Consider the following 23,345-nt stretch of genomic DNA (forward strand, 5'->3'; position numbering starts at 1 on the left):
CGCGGCCGTGGCCGTGGCGGTGGTCGCGGTGGCCGTGGCCGCGGTGGCCGGCGTCCCTTCCGAGCGCCCCGGCGCGGAGCAGCGCGCGGTGCGGAGAGCGGCAGGTAAGGAGGAGCGGGCGGGCGGGCGGGCGCGGGGCCGGGGCCCGCAGACGCCGCCGTCGAGGCCGCCCCGCGGGAGCGCGGCTGCCCGCGCGGGCTCCTCGGCCGTCGTGGGTCCTGGGGCCCTCGCGGGCGGGAAGTTCCTGCTGCGGGGTCCGCGGTCCCCGGGACGCCGGTTCGTGCGTGCCCGGGGACGGGCTCCCCGCGGGGCGGGCGCCGGGCTGCGCCCCGGGGTCGGGGGTCGGGGTCCGGGGGGCGGCCGGGCCGGGAGGGGGCCGCGCGGAGCCCCCGCGAGCACGGCGGCGCCTGGCACCCGGCCGGCCGGCCGCAGGCGCGGGGCCCTCCCCGGGGAGCCGCCGCCCGCCCGGGCCGGGCCCGAACAGCCGCCCCTTTGTGCCCGGCGGGGCGGTGCGGCCGCGGTGGCCGCGGCGGGCCGGGCAGATGGCGGCCGCCCCTCCCCGGCCCCTGCTCTGGCGGCGGCCGCGGCCTCCCGAACAATGTCATTTTTTTATGAATGAAAGTGGGCCCGGCGCCTGAATGCGCGTGTCATTCAGCGGCGTGACAGGGGCCGGCCCGGGGTCAGCGCGCGCTTTGAGCGCGGGCCGCCTGGGCGCGGGGCGCATTAGCATGCGCCTGCGGGGGGGGGGGGGCTGGGGGCCCGAAGGAGGCCGGCGTGGGGGGGGGGAGGCCGGCGGGGGGGGAGGCCGGCGGGGGGAGAGGCCGGCGGGGGGGGGGGAGGCCGGCGGGGGGGGGGAGGCCGGCGGGGGAGAGGCCGGCGGGGGGGGAGGCCGGCGGGGGGGGGGGGGGAGGGGGCTGGGTCCTGGAGGAGGCCGGCGGGGGGGGGGAGGCCGGCGGGGGGGAGGGGGCTGGGGTCCTGGAGGAGGCCGGCGGGGCGGGGGGGGGGGGTGGGGGGGGGAGGATGAGGGGAGGCTGGGGGCCTGGGGGGGGCTGGGAGACAGGGGCGGCGCGGGCGGGGGACCGGTCCCGGGGTGTGCGGCACTGTCCCCCCACGTCCCCCAAGCTAGTGAAGTAGGTAGGGAGTTGATAGGTCAATAAACTTAATCCGGTTCCTTAACGAGATGGGCCGGGCAGTAAAAATACAAAGATCTCGTGAAATTTACAGAGGCCCTGGTTGGCACTTTCCCCAGGAACATAAATTATGGGGCGGGCGGGAGGAGCTGGCGAGGGTCAAGAGCAGGAGAGGGGGGTACTTTGGCCCCATCTGCTCCGGCCACCCTAGGCCCACAGGGGCAGCTTCTGTCCTGGCTTCGCTTGGGCAATGTTTTCCGTAGGAGGAAGGGGCAGCCACCCGGGCAGCCACCGGAGGCCTGCAGGTTCCCCACACCCAGAGGAGGACCTGGGGAAGGCTGGGCCTCCCCCCTCCCAGGGCTTGGCTGCGGCCTCCCCTCACCCCTTGTGGGCAGGGCTGGACTTTGAGCCCTGCTGTCCTCGGGTGGTTCATTAACTTCTGCTGCTCCTGGGCCTCTGTCCCCTGAGCCTCGGAGCCCCTCCTCATCCTCCTCTGTCGCCGCAGGACTGGAACTGGCGACCTTGGCCTCTCTTTTTTACTGTGCGGTCTCAGGGGGCTTTAGGGCTTCACAGAGGTGCCCGTAGTTTGGCCCAGAGGTGGATTTTGGAGAGGGCCCAGGGTTCTTAGTCAAAAGAAGGCCCTGGTGCTTGGGCAGAGAGGCTTACAAGTGAACAACTGTTCTGTGAGCTGCCCCCGACCTCGGGCTGCGGTTGCCTGCGGGGCTTGAGCTGTCTCCTGGAACCCAGTCTGTTACCTGAGGGACGGGAGGGAGAGGACTGATAATGGTCAGTTGTTTGGAGGATTAGGTTTGATAATCCCTGTAAGACCTCATTAGGCTCCTTGGCCTCCGGTGGAGGCCCCCCCCCCATTTTGTTACGAAACTTTCCTTTGGAATGTCTTTTGGAGGTGGAAATGCAGGAAGGCTAGACCCTGAACATCGCGTCGGGCCTCCTCCTCTCGGGCCATTCAGCCATACACCTGGCACCCCCCACACCCTGCCTGCCGAGAGCGGCCTGTTTAAACCACAGTGCTCTGTTCCCTGAGACCAGGACCGTCTTGCTCCCAAACCCAAACGCTTAGTCTGAACTTGGTGCTTGTTCTGTGAGCAGCAGTGGAGCCTCCGCCAGAGTGACCCCAAACGGGGGCCCGGTGCCCCCAGCCAGGCCTGCGGCCATCGCCCAGTCTGTGTCCTGGGGCACATCCAAGCCCACTGCTCTTGCTCATTACCAAGTGAAGTGGTCTTTCTGGATCCCAGACCTCCTGAGCGGGTTTTAATGGGGGAACTGAACCCCGGCTCAGCACCGGCCCCCTTTCTTTGCCTGTGCCAGAGGCTGCTCGTGACGTGTACCCTGTCCCCTCTGGGCTCCAGGTGGGGGTCAGAAACAGGAATGGGGCCACTCCCTCCCAAGTAGGCAACAGTCCCCCGACCCCGGTGACCAGGAAGGGATGCCCCCGGGGGGCTGGGGTCCAGGAGCTGTGCACCCACCCCTCAAGTGGCAGGCCTGCCCTCCAGAGCCTGCTTGGCACAGGTCCACACCAGACTTCCTTTTTTGCCCCCAGCCTAACTATCTTCAAGCTCCCTCAGGCCTCTGGACTCTGGGATGGCATCACAAGAAGCAGTCACTGCTGCCTAAGGCCACCTGAAGTCCAGGCATCTCTGACCTCTGCTGGTATCTAGCAGGCAGGGTGGGTGGACAGGTCCACCCTTGACCTTTGACTAGGGACGGTCAGTATGAGATCAGTTCTCCCCAGTCCACACCCTGCCAGACACAGTAGCCTGGGGGCTGTTCTGTATGTCTGTGTCTGTGCCTGTGGGTGTCTGTGTGTCCATGTGTCCTTGTGTCCCACCCCTTCTTTCACTGGACCAGACTGAAGCAAATACTTGTGCAAATGGCTTGACCTGTTGTCCCTGCCCAGACCAAACCGGAACCAACAAGCTGTTGCCTTTGGGCTGGGGCCTGGAGCTGAGGCTACCAAGACTGGTCTGGCCTTTCCTGGCTCTGGGGCAGGGGGTGGGGGGGGGCTGGGAGGGGTCTCAGGCACTCCCCGGCACTGGGTGGTCCCCACAGGCCGTGACCAGTATTGGAGAGCCAGAGATGAGGCCAGGAGCCCCTCTGAGTGGACCCATCCTGGGCCGTGTTCCGCGCTGTGGGTCCCTGTGGGATGTAAGCCCTGTGGGTACCTCTGGGGACAAGGGTGGACCCTTCTGAGTGGCGGCTTCTGGTGGACCCTGGGCATGCTGGACTGGTGTAGTTGGGACAGACAGAATTGGGCCTGGCCAGGGAGCCAGTGTAGGCGGCTGGGCCTCGAATCTAGGCCGTGCGTCGGCAGAATGACAAGTAATAGGGCAGCCAGTCCAGCTGGATGTGGGAAGGAGGCCTGACCAGCAGGACCACCCACCCATGTCCCGGGCCCCAAGCCCAGCAACCCATGCCTGACACTGCTCCTGGCAAGAAGGCCTGGGTAGCGGTCAGCTTTGCTGGTAGTGGGGGGTCTTGGGTCTCAGGCCTTTGGACCCTCAGAAGCTGGGCAGCATCTAGGCAGGGGAGAGACCAGACAGACCTGTGTCTGTTTGCCCCAACTTCTCAGCTCTCAGGTTGAGACTCTGTGGCTCTAGTGCTAAACCACTCACCTGGTGACTGACAGCTTCCTCCCTGGGCCTGGACCTTATCCGGAGAGGTGGGGTCCTAGGCCCCCCGCCCCCTTGTGAGCTTACCTGGGCCTCTCCTGGCCCAGCTGGGGGCCTTCTGCAGTTTGGTCTTGGTTCTGCTGCGTGGAGCCGGCACACACGCTGCACAGACCACTCACGCTCAGACCCTGGGGCCCGTCCAAGCCGTGCTCAGCTCCCACACAGGCCAGTTTGCTCACCTCACTAACTGGCCCTTGTGTGGCTGAGCCGGGTATGTCGGTCCCCTGGCTTTCCTTAACGCCTGTGAAGAGAGGAGGTCGGGTGCTGAGAGAGGATCCTGCCTCCATCCTGCATCTCCTTCAGCCGTGGGCCAGCAAGATGCAGCCCACCTGTCATCGAGATGGATCTTTATGTTTATATTTCCAAATGGAAACGTCAACGGAAGAATAGTACTTTGTGACTGGGGTGGGGGCAGTGTTAGGAGCACACCCAGCCTGAGCGTGCTGGGCGGGCACCTGCCTCTGCATCACCTGCAGCAGTGTGTGTGTGTGTGTGTGTACGCGCGCACGTGTGCGTGTGCGTGCGTGTGCATGCACACAAACCCACACGCCACTCTTCAGGCTTGAACTCGGGGCCCAGGCGCTGTCCCTGAGCTTTTTCACTCAAGTCCGGCACTCTTATTATCACTATTCGTACCGCCGCTCCGCTTCTCGGTGTATAGTGGGAGCCAAGAGTCTCATGGACTTTGCCTGGGCTGGCTGTAAACCGCAGTTCTCAGATCTCAGCCTCCTAAGTCTCTAGGACTGCAGTGTAAGCCCTCAGCACCCAGCTCTTCCTGGCATTTTGAATGGCCCTGAAGTCCTAGTTTTCATACTCAGACCACAGTGAGGCTCAGGCTCTTTGGGAACAGCCCCTCCCTGGTTTGAGCAGCGTGTGGAGCCCGCAGTCCCTCTGTGTGTTTGCAAAGTGGGGGTGCGGGGTGCAGGGTGCGGCTTGGGCGCCTGCCTCACGTCTACCCATTTCACCCACAGAGGTCCCGGGGCCCGAGCCTGGCCAGCAGGAGCAGGTGATCTTTGGCAGTGGTGATGCCGTGGAGCTGAGCTGTCGCCCGCCGGGGGGTGGCCCCATGGGCCCCACTGTCTGGGTCAAGGACGGCGTGGGTCTGGTGTCTTCCCCCCGGATCCTGGTGGGGCCCCAGCGGCTGCAGGTGCTGAACGCCTCCCAGGATGACGCTGGGGCCTACAGCTGCCGGCAGCGGCTCACGCAGCGAGTGCTGTGCCGCTTCAGCGTGCGCATGACAGGTACGCACCTGCAGGCCAGTGCCTCTCCCCCCAGCATGGCCCCCAGGGTCACTCTGGCTCCAGGCAGAGTGGAGAGTCCTCCAAGGAAGTGCTGTCTGAATAATTGGCCTGTGCGGGCCACCTGGGGTCCCCTTGGGGTGAGTAGGGTCCCCAAGGCCAGGATGTGTCAGGCCCTGGCCACGGGCCTACCCCAGGGTCACAAACACACCTGCATTGCAGATACTCCATCCTCAGGCGATGATGAAGATGGGGAAGACATGGCCGAAGACACGGGTGAGTGAGCAGAGCCCAGGCTTGGGGGAAGGGGGGCCTGCCTGCCACGTCTGGGAGGCCTGGGCATGGGGCAGCCAGGCTGGCCTGAGGGACTGTGGTGTGGACATGAGTGGGTGGATCAGGCTCGGGGGCCAGGGACTGAGAAGCCAGGGAGTAGCTCCTGGGTACTAGGGAGGAGAGGGTGGCGGCTCCAGGCGGGGCACTTAGAGGCTGGGATGGCCCCCGGATGGGCAGCAGGCATGGGGGAAGGGTCAGGGGAGGACACCAGGCCCTATGGTCTGGCCCACGGCCCTGGCACCGTGGGCTCAGCTGACTGTGGAGGGGCCAGCTGCAAAGTGGGGTTCTGACTTTGAGGCAGCTGAGTTTGAGGTGTTGAGAGAGGCACACGTGGCGGAGAGTGAGGGTCAGGTGCTCACGGCGGGGTCTGTGGCGGAGAGTGAGGGTCAGGTGTGTAGTGAGGGTCAGGTGGGGTGCTCACGGCGGGGTCTGTGGTGCAGTGGGAGGTGCTAGGTGGACAGGTAAGGAGTTGAGCAGAGCCCCCCGGGTGACGGGGCGAGCCGGGGACGGGGCCTGGAGAGGCCTAGGTGGGGCTGTGGAGCCAAGCTCCGTCCTGAGCTGCGGCTTCTGCTTTCCCTTCCATGGCTGTCAGCATGTGCGGAGCAAAATTCTCAGCTCAGTTGCCCCCAGCCCCAGCCCCACAGACCCAGGAGCTCCTGGCCGCCTCCACCCCAAAGGCCTTTGTGGGCAGTGCTTGGTGTTTGTGGCCTTTGTGGCCTGAACCAGTCGCTGCAGGGTGCCTGTCAGGAACTGGCTGCTAGGGGGCAGCATGGAGTCACTGAAGCCTCGCCAGTGTGTGTGTGTGTTGGGCAGGGGGCTGTGTTGTTCACACCCACCTGGGGGTGGTCTCTGTGCTAACCCCAGGAGGTCCAGGGTGACTCAGGGGTAGAAACTGGGCCCTGGGCCCAAATACGGCTGCGTGCTTCAGAAAGCTGCAGCGCCAGGCCACCACTCCTGTGGGCAGCCTGGCCGGCACGGCCAGTCCCCCCTGGGGGGGACTGTCGCTGGGACACACCCGGGAGGGGTAGAGCACCCTGATGAGACCCAGCTCTTGAGAGGGTCTGGGAGAGGAGGAAGCAGAGGGGGGCAGGCCTCCTCCCCCCGCCGGTTCCTCCATGCGGACCTCCACCCAGGGGCCCCTTACTGGACCCGGCCCGAGCGGATGGAGAAGAAGCTGCTGGCGGTGCCTGCTGCCAACACAGTTCGTTTCCGCTGCCCGGCCGCCGGTAACCCCACACCGACCATCTCCTGGCTGAAGAACGGCAAGGAGTTCCGCGGGGAGCACCGCATAGGCGGCATCAAGGTGGGCCTGGCGGGCTCGGGTGGGCCTGGTGGGCGCGGGTGGGCGCTGGCGGGCGCGGGCAGGCGGGCGGGCCTGGCGGGCGCGGGTGGGCCTGGTGGGCGTGGGTGGGCGCGGGTGGGCCTGGCGGGCGTGGGTGGGCGCGGGCGGGCGCTGGCGGGTGTGGGCAGGCGGGCGTGGGCGGGCGCGGGTGGGCCTGGCGGGCGCGGGCGGGCGTGGCAGGGCTGGAGGGGAGCCGCACTCACCCCCCTCCCCCACAGCTGCGGCACCAGCAGTGGAGTCTGGTCATGGAGAGCGTGGTGCCCTCCGACCGCGGCAACTACACCTGTGTGGTGGAGAACAAGTTTGGCAGCATCCGGCAGACGTACACACTGGACGTGCTGGGTGAGGGCAGGGCTGGCTGGGGGGGGGGGGGCCGGGGAGGGCTGTGCCTGACCCCGCCACCGGCCCGCCTCCACAGAGCGCTCCCCACACCGGCCCATCCTGCAGGCGGGGCTGCCGGCTAACCAGACCGCGGTGCTGGGCAGCGACGTGGAGTTCCACTGCAAGGTGTACAGCGACGCCCAGCCGCACATCCAGTGGCTGAAGCACGTGGAGGTGAACGGCAGCAAGGTGGGCCCGGACGGCACGCCCTACGTCACCGTGCTCAAGGTGGGCAACGCGGCCGGGGGAGGCAGGGGGCCACGGGGAGGGAAGCGACGGCACGCCCCCCGTCACCGTGCTCGAGGTGGGCGCCATGATGGGGGGCAGGGAGCTACAGTGGGAGAAGGGTTGGAGGGGGCTATGGGAGGGAAGGGCAGGGGAGCTGCGCTCCAGCACTCCTCACCCCTGCTCTGGGCCGTGCGCAGCTCCAAGCTGTGCCTCTCGAGGTAGGATGCATTTCCCTCTTTGCCCTGAAGGCGGCGCCACAGCTTGGGCGGGGCCTGCCGAAGCCCCCGGGGCGGCTAAGCACTTGGTGGTGCTGGCTCTCTGCCGGTGGCTTGGTCCACGGCCACGGGACAGCTGGAACAGGGAAAGCAGAGACAAGTGGTCAGGTGGTGGGGAACGGCACAGAGGCAGTCCCGGGAGGCCACGCGGAGGCCCTGCCCGTGCCCCCCGCCGCCCCCGGGCTGGGCTGGCCGGGACCCCGGCGGTGGGTGGGCGCCTGTCGAGGCCGGCCTCAGGGCTTGGGCTTGGTTGTGAGGGTGGACAGGAGGAAGCTCGCCCCTTGAAGCCACGCCTGCCACCACCCTGCCGCGTCCCTGTGCCCGGCGCCCAGCCGGGCCTCCCGCGGGTCCCCAGGCCTGCCTTCCCCGCCGGGCCGGCTCGAGGGCGCGCCTGAGCCGGGTCTCTTGTCCCCGCAGTCCTGGATCAGTGAGCATGTGGAGGCCGATGCGCGCCTCCGCCTGGCCAATGTGTCGGAGCGGGATGGGGGCGAGTACCTCTGTCGGGCCACCAATTTCATAGGCGTGTCTGAGAAGGCCTTTTGGCTGCGCGTTCACGGGCCCCGCGCAGGTAACCACTCTGTCCCATGCCTGCTTGGCAGCCGAGCTCCGCGCCAGCGCCGGCTGTGTGTCTGCCTGCACGCTGCACGCCCCGCACGCCCCTCCCGCCAGCTCCCGCCTGCCTCCCGCTCCTCCACGGCCGCCTGGCAGCACCGGGAGCCCTGCCCACCACTGTGACCGCCTGCTTCCGGCCCTCTGCACCCGTGGGCCTTCCCGCCAGGCCCCAGGGCCGCTAGGGGCTGAGCCCACGCCGCCTGCTGTCTGAGCATCCGCCTCCCGCCCCTCCCCTGCTGTGGACTCTGCTCCCTGCTCACCTCCCGTCCGTCCCTGCGTCCCCATCCTCCCTCACCCCCCTTCTCCACGCTAACCTGCATGCCGCCTGGGCTGGCACGTGCTGCCCGCGCACCTCGCGCTCACCCGGGACAGAGGACTCGCCGGTGGAGGGGCCGGCTTCAGGCTGGGGGCCCATGCACGCGGCAGGGCCCTGGCCCACTGGACCAGCGGCCGCGTGCGCCAGGGCCCGTGGTGGCGGCCGAGGTGGTGGTGGCGGCGGCGTTTTCCTTACAGCCTGGCTGGATCCTCACCCTGCGGACTGTGCCGCGGTGCCCGGGAGCTGCGGGGCCCGCCTAGCGTGCTCTGTCCTCTCTTTGTAGACTGCGGGCGCTAACACCACGGACAAGGAGCTAGAGGTTCTGTCCTTGCACAATGTCACCTTTGAGGATGCGGGGGAGTACACCTGCCTGGCGGGCAATTCTATCGGGTTTTCCCATCACTCTGCGTGGCTGGTGGTGCTGCCAGGTACTGGCTCCTGCTGCTGCTTGTTCTGCACCTGTCCTCTCGGGGTGCTGGCTCAGGATCTGCCGAAGCTGCCGGGAGGGCCCGGGAACCCCACTGCTCCTGTCTGCTGTGGGGAGCGACTGGCCCGAGCCTGGTCCTGCGGGGTCTTCCTTCCCGCTCCCGGCAGCCCCACGGCCCCCCTGCGGCTCTGGCATCTCCTGGCTTCGGGTGTTGGTGTGGGTGCTGTTGGCTCGGCTGGCTCCTTCTTTCCCGGGTCTGGCTCCTCCTGACTGACGTGTCTGAAGCACCAGGGCGACCAGGGGTGCCGAGGCAAAGGCACCCACTCTGAGCCCCGCGGCCTCCCTCCCCGCCGGTGCCTGCGGCTCTGGCCCCGGGCTCCCACCCGAGAGGCCGACTGGGCCTCAACGCCCTGTCTTTGCAGCAGAGGAGCTGGTGGAGGCGGACGAGGCTGGCAGCGTGTACGCGGGCATCCTCAGCTATGGGGTGGGTTTCTTCCTCTTCATCTTGCTGGTGGCCACCGTGACGCTCTGCCGCCTGCGCACCCCCCCGAAGAAAGGCCTGGGCTCCCCGGCCCTGCACAAGGTCGCCCGCTTCCCGCTCAAGCGACAGGTAACAGAAAGTAGATACCAGGTTTCGAACGGCCTGTCTGCCTGCCCGGGCCTCCCCTCCCCCCTCCCCCCGCCCCCACTCCATCCTTGCCTTGGTCCTTCAAGGTGAGGGGGGACCGTGGCATCCAGGGCCGAGGCTCTGCCAGACGCCTCCTCTGCTGTCCTGTCCCCCCCCCCGCCCCCATTGTTTTCCACATGCAGCCTAAGTAACTGGGCAACGTGACGTGTTAGAGGGCGCAGGCCTGGTCCCCCCGCCCGGCCGTGGGGCTGCTGTCTTTGGGGGTCTCCCCGCCCTGCACCCATTGCATGGCACCAACCTTTCCCTGCCGACCCAAGCAGGTGTCCTTGGAGTCCAGCTCGTCCATGAACTCGAACACGCCGCTGGTCCGCATCGCCCGGCTGTCCTCAGGAGAGGGCCCCGTGCTGGCCAACGTCTCTGAGCTGGAGCTGCCTGCTGACCCCAAGTGGGAGCTGTCCCGGGCCCAGTGAGTGAGCCCTGCGGAGGGACAGGAGGGGGCCCGGGCAGGAGCAACGGTCCCATGGGCTCTAGATGGAAAGTGGGTGGGGCTGAGGGCCTTGGGAGACACGGCCCTCCTCCAGGGGCCTGTCCCGAGGGCACGACAGCCGGGCACCAGACCTGGGGCGCCTCAACCCGAGAGCAAGCGCACAGGGCCGGCCTGGGGGGCTTCGTGCTCGGCGAGGCTGACCTTCAGCCACTGCCCCCGTCCAGGCTGACCCTCGGCAAGCCCCTCGGGGAGGGCTGCTTCGGCCAGGTGGTCATGGCAGAGGCCATCGGCATCGACAAGGACCGCGCTGCCAAGCCCGTCACGGTGGCCGTGAAGATGCTGAAGGGTGAGTGGGAAGCCAGCGTGGGGCACTGGATGGGCTCAGGGTCCCGGCTGACACCCACTCTCTGCACAGATGACGCCACCGACAAGGACCTATCGGACCTGGTGTCCGAGATGGAGATGATGAAGATGATCGGCAAGCACAAGAACATCATCAACCTGCTGGGGGCCTGCACGCAGGGAGGTAGGCGTGGGCCCGCCGGGCGGCCGGGCGGCCCCTGGGCGCCGGTGCCCCGCTAAGCCACCTGTGTCCCCAGGGCCCCTGTACGTGCTGGTGGAGTACGCAGCCAAGGGCAACCTGCGGGAGTTCCTGCGGGCGCGGCGGCCCCCGGGCATGGACTATTCGTTTGACGCCTGCCGGCTGCCCGAGGAGCAGCTCACCTTCAAAGACCTGGTGTCCTGCGCCTACCAGGTGGCCCGGGGCATGGAGTATCTGGCCTCCCAGAAGGTGAGTGTGACGGGACCAGGGGGAGACGGGGCGCCGGGGTCCACTGCGGAGGGGCTCAGCTCTGGTCTCTGCTCTCCCAGTGTATCCACAGGGACCTGGCCGCCCGGAATGTGCTGGTGACCGAGGACACCGTGATGAAGATCGCGGACTTTGGCCTGGCCCGCGATGTGCACAATCTTGACTACTATAAGAAGACTACCAACGTGAGCCCCGGCCTGGGCGGGCGGGCGGGCCCCAGCTGGGGGACGTGGCCACCAACGTGCCCCACTCTCACCCCCAGGGCCGGCTGCCTGTCAAGTGGATGGCACCAGAGGCTCTATTTGACCGTGTCTACACCCACCAGAGTGACGTGTACGTGTCCCATGCGGGGTGGGCACTCGGGGCACCGCGGGGGCAGGGCGGTGCTGCCCTGGCACCGAGGGCTGTGCTCCTGGGCCGCAGCCTCCCTGGCCCCACCGCACTCACGGTGGACAGCGTGTCCTGCGGGGGAGGGAGGCCCGAGGGAGCGCCGGTGCAGCCGCATGACCTTGCTTGTGCACTGCAGCTGGTCCTTCGGGGTCCTGCTGTGGGAGATCTTCACGCTGGGCGGCTCTCCGTACCCGGGGATCCCCGTGGAGGAGCTGTTCAAGCTCCTGAAGGAGGGCCACCGCATGGACAAGCCAGCCAACTGCACGCACGACCTGTGAGCAGGCCCGCCGCCCTGGGGCCCCTGCCCCTGCCCCTGCCCCTGCCCCTGCCCCTGCCCCTGCCCCTGCCCCTGCCCCTGCCCTGTGGTGGACCCACCAAAGCGGGTGGGGGGCAGCAGCCTGGGGCCAGCCACACCTGAGCACCCCCGCTGCCAGGTACATGATCATGCGGGAGTGCTGGCACGCCGCGCCCTCGCAGAGGCCCACCTTCAAGCAGCTGGTGGAGGACCTGGACCGCATCCTCACCGTTACCTCCACCGACGTGAGTGCTGCCAGCCCGTCGCGCCCCCCACGGCCGTCCCCAGGTCCCTGGGTCCCCGGGGTCCCTGGGACAGGCCCTCGGACACCGCCGAGCACCGCCGGGCCCTCACCAGACCACTGCCCACAGGAGTACCTGGACCTGTCGGTGCCCTTCGAGCAGTACTCACCAGGTGGCCAAGATACCCCCAGCTCCAGCTCCTCGGGAGACGACTCCGTCTTCACCCACGACCTGCTGTCCCCAGCGCCACCCAGCAGCGGGGGCCCTCAGACGTGAAGGGCTGGCCCTGCAGGCCGAGCCCCCCCACTGTGAGATTGCTGCTGGTGTGAACGGGCCGCCCGCCCGAGCCTGGCACCGACAGGCAGGCCAGGCTGTGCCCCGTGCCTGCACACACACGTGTTCCGGCGTTGGGTGCAGATGCCCCCGGAGCCTCTGCTGCTGTCCAGTATCCTCCTGACTGGCCAGAGCCAGGAGCCCCGGGGGCCCTGATTCTAGGGCCACCAAACGTAGAATGTGCCATCCTTGGGGGCCCTGGCCCTCGCGGCCCACCCTGGGGAGGGCCGGGCTCTGTGTCCAAGGTGGACCTCGGCCCTCCAGTGCCCAAAGCTGAGCCTGCAGGGGGGCCCACGCGCCCTGAGCCTCCCACCTGCACGCAGCACCTGCGCCAGGAAGCGAGTCTCAGGATGCACCTCCCGGCCTCCCCGCTGCCCACCCCGCCCCTCAGAGACTGAAATTACGGGTACCTGGAGGGAGGCTTTACCTTCTGAAAGGTTTATTCCAGAAGCAAGTGTACATTTATATAAATAGATGTGTATATGATGGATATATATATATACATGCCCATATATATATATATAATATATATTATATATATATATATATAAAGAGTATCTATGTGGAAGAGGCTGAGGCCTGAGAGCAGGCCCTGCGGGGTCTCACTGGAGAGAGAGAAGAGGGGCAAGGGGCGTTTCTGGTGCCACAGTTTTGTTTTAAAAATTGTACCTGGACCTGTATATGTGTAAAGCTATTTATCAGCCCCGGAGCCCCGCCCTCCACGCACATTCGTATTGGCAGAGATTCCAATGTTAACTTATTAACACCTGCATTTGGAGGGGTCGACTAGAATGTACGTCCAGCCCCCACCAGGGCTGAGGCCCCTCGGAACTAAGTGGCCTTCACCATTAGAGGCGGTCAGTGAGCACTTCATTTCCTTCTGGCCGTCTTTGGCAGGGAAGTTAGACTTCCATAGGATTTTTCTTTAGGAGATGTATTTTTTCAAACTCAAAGCGAGCTGGTATTTTCCTACAGATTCTTCTAATTATTGTGTGTTCCCAGCAGGTGCCGGCCCGCACAGCCGCAGATGTTATTAGATGTTACAAGTTTATATATATCTATATATATCTATATATATAATTTATTGAGTTTTTACAAGGTGTATTTGCTGTAGACTTAACACTTCTTACGCAATGCTTCTAGACTTTAATAGCCTGGATTGCTACTTTCAAAGCTTGGAAGAGAAAGCCGTGAATTCAGTTTTGTTACTTTTTGTACTGTTAATGGGCCGCAGGCTCCGGTCTCCTGCTCGCCAGCCAGGGCAGTGGCCAGGGTGGCTCTTCCCGGGGCCCGGATGCATAGTTTGTCCACCCACACGGGAGGCGTGATATTTGTTAACCTAGCCTGTGCACTTCCCCAAAATAAAGAGACGACTGGTGCCCCCTCCTGCCCTCCTTTGCTTTCTTCCTGGGTCCCCGCGGTTCTGCTAGTGTTGACGGGCTCTGGGGTCTGTCCCGAGAGGACAGCTATGAGGCCAGGGGCAGCTGCCACGTCCCCAATGGAGGCGCTGGTGTCCAGCTCCAGGGAGCTGAGCGCCTTGCCCCGAGGGCCTGTCCAGACCCTGCCTAGGTCTGCAGCTGCTGCAGGGGCCCCGCATCAGCCGGGGAGCAGCCTGGGGCTCTGTGGACAGCGAGGCACACGTGCTCTGAGTGCCCAGCTCCTTGGGACCTGTGGGACTTGGGGGTCATGCCCAGGTCCCCGTCCTGTGACGCATCCAACCTCGGGGGAGGAGGGGGCTGTAGTTGAGGCCCCATACGGAGCGGCTCTGGCCAGCTCCCCGCCCCCACCCAAACCCAGGTCCACAGTGTGCCCCAGTGGCGCCTGTGTCTCACACAGACATGCTGGACCCGGCACATCCAGGACAGATAGGGCAGCTGTGCCAGGACAGTGGGCTGGAGCGGGGAGTGGGTCTGCAAAAGCAGACCAGAGACGCAGGGCGGTGCTAGGCAGCGCCCCACTTGCTTCTGTCATGTCTCACCTGTCTTGGGACAGGGCCCTCTGGGAGCCCCACTCTCCAGGCGAGGAGACTTTCCGGATGGACAGGGTGGCCAGGGCTTTGGCCGTTGGCACCTGGCACTCCAACCTAGACCCCGCCAGGATGCAGTCTGAAGGGGCCCGCAGGCTGGCTGGTTCCCCTCGGCGATGCCTCAAGCCCCCGGCCCCGCCCAGAGGCTGGCACGGCCATGCAGTTACCTGGTGAGTGGCCAGGGTGGAGCAGGCCCCTGGGCGGCAGGCACTGCAGAGGCCAGCAGCTGAGGTGCAGTGCATGGACACCAGTCGCGGTGGGGCGGGGAAGCAATGGTTGGCAGGCTTAGGTGGAGGACACGCTCCCAATCCGGTTGGCCTCTGCCTGGGCGGGCAGTGTGGGCTGGGCGCGCCCTCTAGTGTGCTGAGCCAGTCCTGTCCCAGCTGAGCCCTTGAGTGTCTGCTCTGGAGATAAACGACAGCCACGGGAGCAAGGGGAGCACCCAGGATCTGGCCTGCTCCCGGTCCAGCGGGAGCAAGGAGCGGCAGCGATGGCCGGGATGCTGCTAGTCAGGAGCTTCGGGGTGCTGTTTCCAGTCTGCTCCGGTCTGTAACGGTCCTGGCTCTCCCAGGAAGGCTCTGCCTTTCGGCCATGTGCGGTGGCGCTTAGTCTATTGGCTCTGGACAGCCAGCACAGGGGAAAACTGTGGCCTGATACCAGCCAATGGCTGTGGTTCCCAGGGCCGTCAGCTTCTCCAGAAGGCGGGTAAGCTGCCTTTTCTGCGCCCAACAACCCATTCTCACAGGGAGAAACAGACATAACTGGTCCAGCCCTGAGGTTTTCTTTTTTTTTTTTTTTTTTTTTTTTTGGGTCCAGTCGTGGGGCCTGAACTCTGGGCCTGGGCACTGTCCCTCAGCTCTTCAGCTCAAGGCTAGCGCTCTACCACTTGAGCCACAGCACCACTTCCGGCTTTTTTCCTTTTGCTTATGTGGTGCTGAGGAATCGAACCCAGGGCCTCAGGCTTGCAAGGCAAGCGCTTCTACCACTGAGCCAACTTCCCAGCCCCTGAGGTTTTCTTTTCATCAATCAGGAATCACTACGGGGCTGAGGAGTGTGGTGGCTCACGCCTGTCATCACAGCACACGGGGCCGAGGAGGGAACACGGGGAGGGGCAAGTGCAAGGCCACCCTGCCTAGTCTCACCTTTGCTGCACACACCGGCTCTCACGGCTGGCAGATGTCTCACCCTCGCTGGGGAGGGGATGCTCAGGCTGGCTCTCCCACCAGCCGGCCCTGGCATTTTGTGAGCTGAGCACTTGAGGCTTTGAAAGAAACTTAACAAAGAAGAGGAATAGGCCCACGTCCAGGCCCACCCTTGGCCAGTGCTCCAGGCCTGCTCAGCCCAGCTGGCCACCCCGGTGACCCAGGCCACAGCCCCCAGAGACTAGGGGCCCAAGTGGGCTCAGATCTGACCTCAGGAACCACTGTCCGCATGAATGCTGATGCAGGGTGAGGCTGCTGGATATGCCCTAGCACCCTGGCTCGGGGAGGGCGGTCTGTCCACTGAGGTGGCTGGGTGGAGATGGACACCATGTCTGTCCTGCTGCCTAGACCCTCTCCACCAAGCCAACCCCAGCTGGAACCTGAGGGAAGGGTCCGAAGGCTAACCCCACAAAGCCCTCTGCACAATCTCAGGATCACTGGGTTCTGCTATGGACTACTACTGCACCTCCAAGGAAACCTCCTGGCCAGGACAGACCCATCATCCCCCCATCAGGGGTCAGGGACAGACCCATCACCCCCCAGAGGTCAGGACAGACCCATCACCCCCCAGAGATCAAGACAAACCCATCACCCCCCAGAGGTCAGGACAGACCCATCACCCCCCAGAGGTCAGGACAGACCCATCACCCCCCAGAGGTCAGGACAGACCCATCACCCCCCCACCTCCCCATCGGGGCCCCAGGCGTGTTTCAGAAGCATGGCCTGGGTGAAGGCCGTGCCTCTGTAGGCACAGCCTGGGTAATAATTGTCTGGGCTCCAGGGCTCCTTGAGCCTTAGGAGGCAAGAACCTGGCAGGCCAGGTTATCAACATCACAGGCAGCAAGTCACCAAGTGGCACTTTATTAAATCACCGCCTTACAGTGAGTCGTCTAGAAAACATCACCAGGCACAGTCTGACACAGTGGACTCCCGCTGCAGCAAGCCGGCCTGGTGTCCCAGGCTGCGCAACGCCAGGGTCCCCTCAGGCCACAGCAGGGGACCCCCAAGGAACCTGAGCACTCAGCATGGAGCCCACAGCCCAGAACAAAATCAAGTGATTTAATCTCTAACTGCCCTTCTCCACAGACTCAGGTATTACTTTGAGCTGCTGCAGGAACGTAGGCTTGATGTTCTGGTTTTTTAAAAGCAAACAAACCCATCTCTAAAGAGCAGCTGACACACGGCCCAGGCCGGAGCGGGCGGCACACGATTTGCCCTGTTGCGGCACGCCACCAGCGCGGCGTGGGTGGCCTGAGACCGGGTGGGGGCCGCTGGGGAAGGCACTGCGCGTGGGGAGTCCCAACACCCGGCCCGCCTTCCCGAACCCCTGCGGGAGAAGCAGGTGTTCCCGGGGACGGGGGCGGCGCCGGCTTCCTGTTCAAAGGGCACGGACACCCCCGCCCCTCGCCAGGCACAGGGCAGCCGCAGATGGACGGCTGAAGCACCTGCCAGACTGAACCTAACCAGGACCCGCGTCCTCTGCGTCCCCGACACGGATGCAGCTTCCGGAGGGAGGCTGGGCACAGGAAGCAAGTGCGGGACAAGGGGCAGAAAGCCTCCGAGACCCAAAAGGCTCCCCTAGACCTGCTGCCTTAGGAGGGTGAGAGCAGGCCGGCCCCAGCCTCCGGGGAGGTGGGAGGCGGGGAGGGAACAGCAGCAGTGCAGGAGGCCCCGGAGGACGGGAGCACCCACGCGACGGACGTGCCCGGGGCCAAGGAAGCCATCTCCTCTGTGGGGGAATTGGCAACCACAAAGCCGGTGCTCAACAAGCAGCAGCCGGACACTAGGAAACGCCACGGGAGCAGGGGACAAGGCCGTGGACAGCGCGGACATGGGCCCTCCTTCCTCAGGGACAGCGCCTGTCAGGCCCCGCTGCTGCTGCACCCCGCTCACAGGCGAAGGAGATCATGCTCCAATTGTGTCAGTAGCCGAGAACAAAGTGAGCTGAGAACGCATCACTTTTGGGTGCTTCTGTTTCCCGGCTACTTCAGAGGCCCCATGCATCTGTTCCTATGTCTTCCAGATTCCTATGGCTTAAGTCCCCCTAAAGGACATACTTTTATTTTACTTTTTAGTTTCCTTAGTGCTGGTCCTGGGGCTGGAGCTCGGGGCCTGGCGCCGTCCCTGAGCCTTTTCACTCAAGGGTGCTCTACCACTTGAACTACAGCTCTACTCTGGCCTTTTGGTCTTAGACTTTCCTGTAGGCTGGTTTGAGCCGAGATCCCCAGTCGCTAGGATCCCCGGCTTGAGCCACAGCACCTGGCTTCCTCAACAACAGTTTTTTGGTGTTTTTTTTTTGTTGTTGTTTTGTTTTTTTCCCGAGACAGATGGTAATACACAGCCCAGGCTGGCCTGGACCTTGTGATCCTTCTCCCTCGGCCTCCTCACTGGTACCTGGCCCAGACTTCAAAAGGGTGTGACAGAGCCAAGGGTGAAAGGGGTGTGGCCACGGGACCCCCAGGACTGACCCCCCACCTTCTGTCTCACCAAGTGAGAAAGGCCTCTCTCAGCAGGGAGCCCTGCGCCTGGCCCAGGGCTGCTGTGCCCAGCCGTCTCGGGACGCCCTGTCCAGCGGCCAGTCCCTCAGGAGCTCTGCCCCCAGCTTTGTTCTGAAGGGGCCGCAGCACACCAAGGACACACAGAGCAGGAGGCAAGGCTGTGTGGAAACGACATCCGGCTCTTTGTCCTCCAGTGTGAGTGTGCTCCGAGCTGCAGGTGAAGGGCTGCCGCGCTCCAGGCGTGCTTTGGGCTGGTCCTGGCTGCCGGAGGGGGGGGGGGGGGGGGCGGGCGGGCGCCTGGTGTTGCTAGAAGTCAGAGCCGGCTTGGGGTTCCCACAGCCTGGGGTGCCCACACTGGCCTCCTGGCCCGGTGCAAACGCCAGCACAGATGCCACGTTGCCAGCGTTTCACGGTGTCTCAGCACTGCCAGATGCACAGACCATCAGGTAAAAACGCCGTCCTCGTCACTCCACTCAAGAGTCAGGTGAAGATCAATGGCAAATCAAGAAAGCGACAGTGAGCAGGGGATCCGCGTGCGCCAGCCGCTGGCGCCAGCCAGGGAGAGGTGTGAGTCAGAGGCCACGCCTCCCGCTGTAGAGAGGACGGAGCTGGAGCTGGAGCAGACGCGGCCCACAGGCTGGGCGTGTCCCCGCCAGCACTGGGTGCTCAGTCCGGCTGTTCCTGTCCCCGCACGGCCTCTGGGGACACGCAGGCAGCCACGTGGTGCACACGGGGGCTGAGAGTCCACCAGGTCCTCACTGTCCTTTCGGGGGAGGGGGCGCAGGGCACACAGCCCGCAGGTGTCGTTCTGCCCAGCCCGGCCCGAGCCCCCTCAGGGGCCGGGGTCCACAGGTGGCTGCGCCAGACCTCCCGGAGGCTTCCGGAGGCTCAGACTGACATCTTCGTGGAATGATGAAAATTAAAAATTACTTGATTATGGAAGTTTCTGATTTATTCCAGACAAAATATTAGATCTGCCACTAAGAATCACCTCAAAGCAATCACTCTCAGGCCACTCCACGGGGCTGGCGCGGCGGGACGGAGGCAGACGCGCGCGGGAGGCCCCACGGGGAGCCCGGCGGTCCTAATTCTTCACCTCTGCGGCCTCCTTCTCAGCCTTCTCCTTGGCCTTCTCCTTCTCCCCCACCTTCTCCTCTTTCTCCAGGGTTGCCACAATCTCAGCCACCTGACTGGTGGAGATGTGAACGTCTTCTTTGTCCACCAGGTCAATCACCTGCACACAGGGGAGATGGGGTCCGTGCACAGCCCAGGCTCTGCCCCCCCGGCCCTGGCCCCTAGGCACGCCGCGCTCCTCCAGCCGACCTAGGGCTACCACAGCCCTGCCACCCTGTTGGGGGCCTGGGGCCAGTCCTAGACGTGTTCCCAGGGCAGAAAGGTAGCCCATGGGGCCCACGCCCCAGCCATGCAGACTGAGGGGGCAGGAAAGTGTCTGACACTGCTGTCCTGTCCTCTTCAACAGAACTGAAACCACAGACACCTGAGACTCCTAACTTCCCAGATTCTTCTCAGAAATGCAAATGATAGGAAGCCACTTCCCACGCAGGAGGGGTCCTGTTCATCTCCTGGGAGCCCTGGCAGGGACGCCCCCACCTCCAGGTCTGTGAGTATGCAGAGAGGGGTCCAGGTGGGGCAAAGGGCGGTGGCGCTGCCATTCACGACTACCTGTGGCCACAGACCCCCCGACAGTGAGCCTCCTCGGAGGAGCCCAGGGCCCCAGCAGACAGGCCGAGGGCCGGCAGCCGGTAGGGACACTGTCCCACGAGGGCCGAGGCGCAGGGTGAGTGTGGGTCTCGTGGCAGGAGACAAAGCCTGCGGCAAAGCCAGGGCTGTTGGCTCACCAGCACATCTGAAGCTTCAGCAAGCGGTTTTGTCTGTCTGTCCTGGCAGTGCTGGGGTGCACACCCCCACTTAGGCAGGCGCGGCACCGCCGCCTCCCCAGCCCTCCCCGCACGCGCCCTGCCTGGGCTCCGCGGCAGCGGCCCCTCCAACCACGTGGGGCGCAGGCCTCACGGAGACCCACCTTCATGAGGTCGTTGATGTTGATCTTGCCGTCCTTATTTTCATCCAGGGCTGAGGCCAGGCTCACCAGCTTGTTTTCTGGAATGTCCTTGATTTGCTTCATGGTGTTGATAAGCTCAGTGACACTAATGACATCCTCCCTGGGGAGCACAGCCTACATGTGGCACCAGCCAGTCCCCTGCCCCTGGCCCTGCCCTCATGGCTCCTGCCAGCGCCCTGCCTGGCCCAGGAGAACTGGGGCCATGTGCATGGATGCGCACGGCGACGCTCCCACACCCTCTCCTCTGCCAGGCGCAGCCGCCCAGGATGCTGCCACGAACAGCACCAGACACCAGGTTCCCGTGTGTCTGTCCCCTGGCCAGAACTGCCATGGACTCTCTGCAGTGGTCCTCAGCCCACGTCTGCCACAAAGCCAACAGTTAATCCAAGAGGTGACATCTGAAGAAGTGGGCATCGGGTGAGGGGCTGGGCCCCACAGCCAGCCACTTGCCCACAGCATGGAGTCTGTGGTCTGGATGTGTGGGAAGCCCACACAGAACTAGATCCCAGGGGCATGGGGCAGCCACTGCTGTCAAATGGGACATACCGGGAACAGAGGACATGTACTGACTGCACGTCCGGGGGGGGTTGAGGGGAGGCAGGGCTGAGACTAGAACCTAAGGGGAGACTATAGGGGAAGGGGAGGAAGGAGACGGATGTGCCTTGCATAGGTAAAGTCCACACTGAGGAAGGAAGACGGGGTAAATAAGTGAAAAATAGGAGCAAAGGCCCCTGGGCCTCTGGCTGGACCTGGGCTTGTACAGGGCAGTTAGCCGTGGAGGATAAGCCCTATGGCCCAAGCTCAGACCTGAGCAGAGCGCCTGCCCTGCAGGAGTGGCCGCCTGGGCCACTTACTCACCCTGCAGGCGAGCCCTCGGCTGGGCCCAGCCTGCCAGCCTGATGCCCGGCCTCCAGCTGTGTAATCAGGCCGTCTATCTGCCCGATCATCTGCTGGACCCGCTTCGTTAGTCTCTTGCTGGCTTTGGACTCTTCCACATATTTTTCATCACCAGTCTTTGAAAGCTCTTTCTTGATCTCTTGCAAGTCCTAATGAAAATTATTTGCAGTTGTAAAGTTTTCACATATATACATATATATATATATATATATATATACATATATATATATATATATATATATATACATATATGAATATACATACACATATATACGTGGCTTATGGGCCCTACATTAAATTTAACTTGAAAAAGTAATAAGATGGGCTGGGAAAGTGGCTCAGTGTGGACTGCTTGCCTTGCATGCATGAGGCCCTGCGTTTGATTCCTTAGCACCACAAAAACAGAAAAAGCCAGAAGTAGTGCTGTAGCTCAAATGGTAGAACACTAGCCTTGAGCTGAAGAGCTGAGGGACAGCGCCCAGGCCCAGAGTTCAGGCCCCATGGCCAACAAAAGAAAAAGAAAAAAAAGAAACAAAGAAAAAAAGAAAAAGTAGTGAGCTGATTAAGGTGAATTGGGACTGTAGGTTCGTGGTATAGTGTCTGACTAGCTCACAAGGCCCTGGGTTTAATCCCAATACTGTAAACACATATGCGCGTGCGTGCGCGCACACACACACAAAGATAAAACACAAATTTCATCCATAGAAAGACAAATCTTCCATATCTCATACAAATTTAGACATATTAATAACAGGTTTTTATTTTGTGGGTCGTGGGGCTTGGGCTTGGTTTGTTTTGTTTTGCCAGTCCTGGGGCTTGAACTCAGGGCCTAGGCACTGTCCCTGAGCTGCTTTTGCTCAAGGCTAGCACTCTACCACTAAGCCACATTCCCAGCCCTTGAACTCTGGGCTTGGACACTGTCCTTGAGCTCTTCAGCTCAAGCTCTACCACTTGAGCCACAGCACCACTTCTGTTTTTCTGGTGGTTAATTGGAGATAAGAGTCTCATGGGGGTGGGTGGGGGAGAAAAAAAAAAAAAGAGTCACGTGGACTTTCCTACCCAAGCTGGCTTGAACCACGATCCTCAGATCTCAGCCTCCTGAGTAGCTAGAATTACAGGCATGGGCCACCAGCACCAAAAAAAATACAATTTAAACGTCATCCGTAAGTGCTGGGGTGTAGCTCAGTGGTAGAGCTCTTGCCTAGTATGCACAGGAAGAGAGAGGAAGAGAATAGAGGGACAGAGGGAGCCAAGGAAACCACAATGAAAGCAGGAAGTCTGTCAGAAAGCATGGTGAGGCTGGGGACATGGCTCAGTGGTAGAGTGCTTGCCTAGCATGCAACACAGAAAACAGAATTCACCACAAAAACAGAAAAAGCCAGAAGTGGTGCTGTGGCTCTAGTGGTAGAGCGCTAGCCCTAAGCAAAAAGAAGCTCAGAGACAGTGCCCAGGCCCTGAGTTCAAGCCCCAGGACTGGCAAAAATAAACAAAGAATGAAGAAAAAGATTTCATTCATCAATGAGTAAACACAGGCACTACCACGGCATTCAGACCTTCTACTGTGGGCTTGGCAGATGTCATTTACCAAGAAAGAGGTCCAGCTAGAACCACGGTGGAAACTTGAAGTAAAATCTGTTTTCCTTTTCTTTCTTCCTTTTTTCTTTTTTTCCCTTTTTTTCCTCATGCTGAAAATCTAACCCAGAGTCTCACACATGCTAGACAAGTGATCTACACTGAACTATATATCCCAGCCAAAATTCAGCTTGATTTTCAAGTTGACTTGTAACTTGATTTTCCTTTTTCTTTTTTTGGTCGGTCATGGGGCTTGAACTCTGGACCCGGGCGCTGTCCCTGCCCTCTTCAGCTCAAGGCGAGTGCTCTATCGCTTGAGCCACAGCACCACTTCAGTTTTCTAGTGGCTTATTGGAGATAAGAGTCTCACAAACTTTCCTGCCTGGGCTGGCTTTGAACCGGGATCCTCAGATCTCAGCCTTTTGAGTATGTAACTTGATTTTCTGTTCACATTTCCTCTGGCTAGCTTTTCCCACACTTAAGCATCACTCGAGTATTTTGGTGGCTGAGAGGCTTTCATTCTGCAAGTCGCAGAACCCGGCTGGCCAGCCGCCCGCTCCGAGCTGCCTGAGTGGAAACCTTCGACCCCACAGCTTCTCCCTCACCTCATTGTAGTCCTGGACGTCCACCTTCAGCAGCTCCAGCTCTTCCTTCTCCTTTATCAGGGACTTCTTCTGCTCCTGCAGTTTGGAGCAGGCATCGCTAAGAATGTCAATTTCCTCCTTGGTTATTTCCTCTTCCTGGAAAGAAGTAACAAGCAGACAGTGAAGGCATAACAAGTTTGTTGTTGTTAGTCCTGGGCCTGAACTCTGGGCCTGGGCGCTGTCCCTCAGCTCTTCAGCTCAAGGCTAGCGCTCTACCACTTGAGCCATAGTGCCACTTCTGGCTTTTTCTTTTTGCTTATGTGGTGCTGAG

General features: G+C 62.7%; 2 protein-coding genes across 4 annotated transcripts in view; one reads left to right on the forward strand and one right to left on the reverse strand.

The window, feature by feature from the left end:
* Positions 1-8: 8 nt before the first annotated feature.
* On the forward strand, positions 9-13,544 carry Fgfr3 (fibroblast growth factor receptor 3). Of its 2 annotated transcripts, none has more exons than XM_070021676.1 (17): positions 9-104; positions 4,792-5,061; positions 5,281-5,334; positions 6,525-6,694; positions 6,952-7,075; positions 7,152-7,342; positions 8,829-8,973; positions 9,395-9,582; positions 9,918-10,066; positions 10,312-10,433; positions 10,503-10,613; positions 10,687-10,877; positions 10,958-11,080; positions 11,158-11,228; positions 11,422-11,559; positions 11,720-11,825; positions 11,952-13,544. In XM_070021676.1, exons 2-17 carry the CDS (start codon positions 4,887-4,889, stop codon positions 12,096-12,098), a joined length of 2,205 nt encoding a protein of 734 aa, XP_069877777.1. In that variant the 5' UTR covers positions 9-104; positions 4,792-4,886; the 3' UTR covers positions 12,099-13,544. The 2 variants fall into 2 exon arrangements, with proteins under 2 accessions (XP_069877777.1, XP_069877778.1); XM_070021677.1 differs by having other exon boundaries at positions 9,921-10,066.
* A 2,684-nt stretch (positions 13,545-16,228) lies between these two features.
* Letm1 (leucine zipper and EF-hand containing transmembrane protein 1) overlaps positions 16,229-23,345 on the reverse strand; it is a 30,195-nt gene continuing 23,078 nt past the window's right edge. For both annotated transcript variants that reach the window (XM_070021679.1, XM_070021678.1), the window contains exons 11-14: positions 23,036-23,170; positions 20,820-21,007; positions 19,923-20,061; positions 16,229-19,115 (exon numbers count right to left, since the gene is read on the reverse strand). In XM_070021679.1, the coding sequence (XP_069877780.1) occupies positions 18,966-19,115; positions 19,923-20,061; positions 20,820-21,007; positions 23,036-23,170 (612 nt within the window). In that variant the 3' untranslated portion in view covers positions 16,229-18,965. The remainder of the gene's footprint in view (positions 19,116-19,922; positions 20,062-20,819; positions 21,008-23,035; positions 23,171-23,345) is intronic.

This window comes from Dipodomys merriami, unplaced genomic scaffold, assembly GCF_024711535.1.
Source record: "Dipodomys merriami isolate MVZ:Mamm:240054 unplaced genomic scaffold, mDipMer1.0.p SCAF_143, whole genome shotgun sequence".
Taxonomy (NCBI): Eukaryota; Metazoa; Chordata; class Mammalia; order Rodentia; family Heteromyidae; genus Dipodomys; species Dipodomys merriami.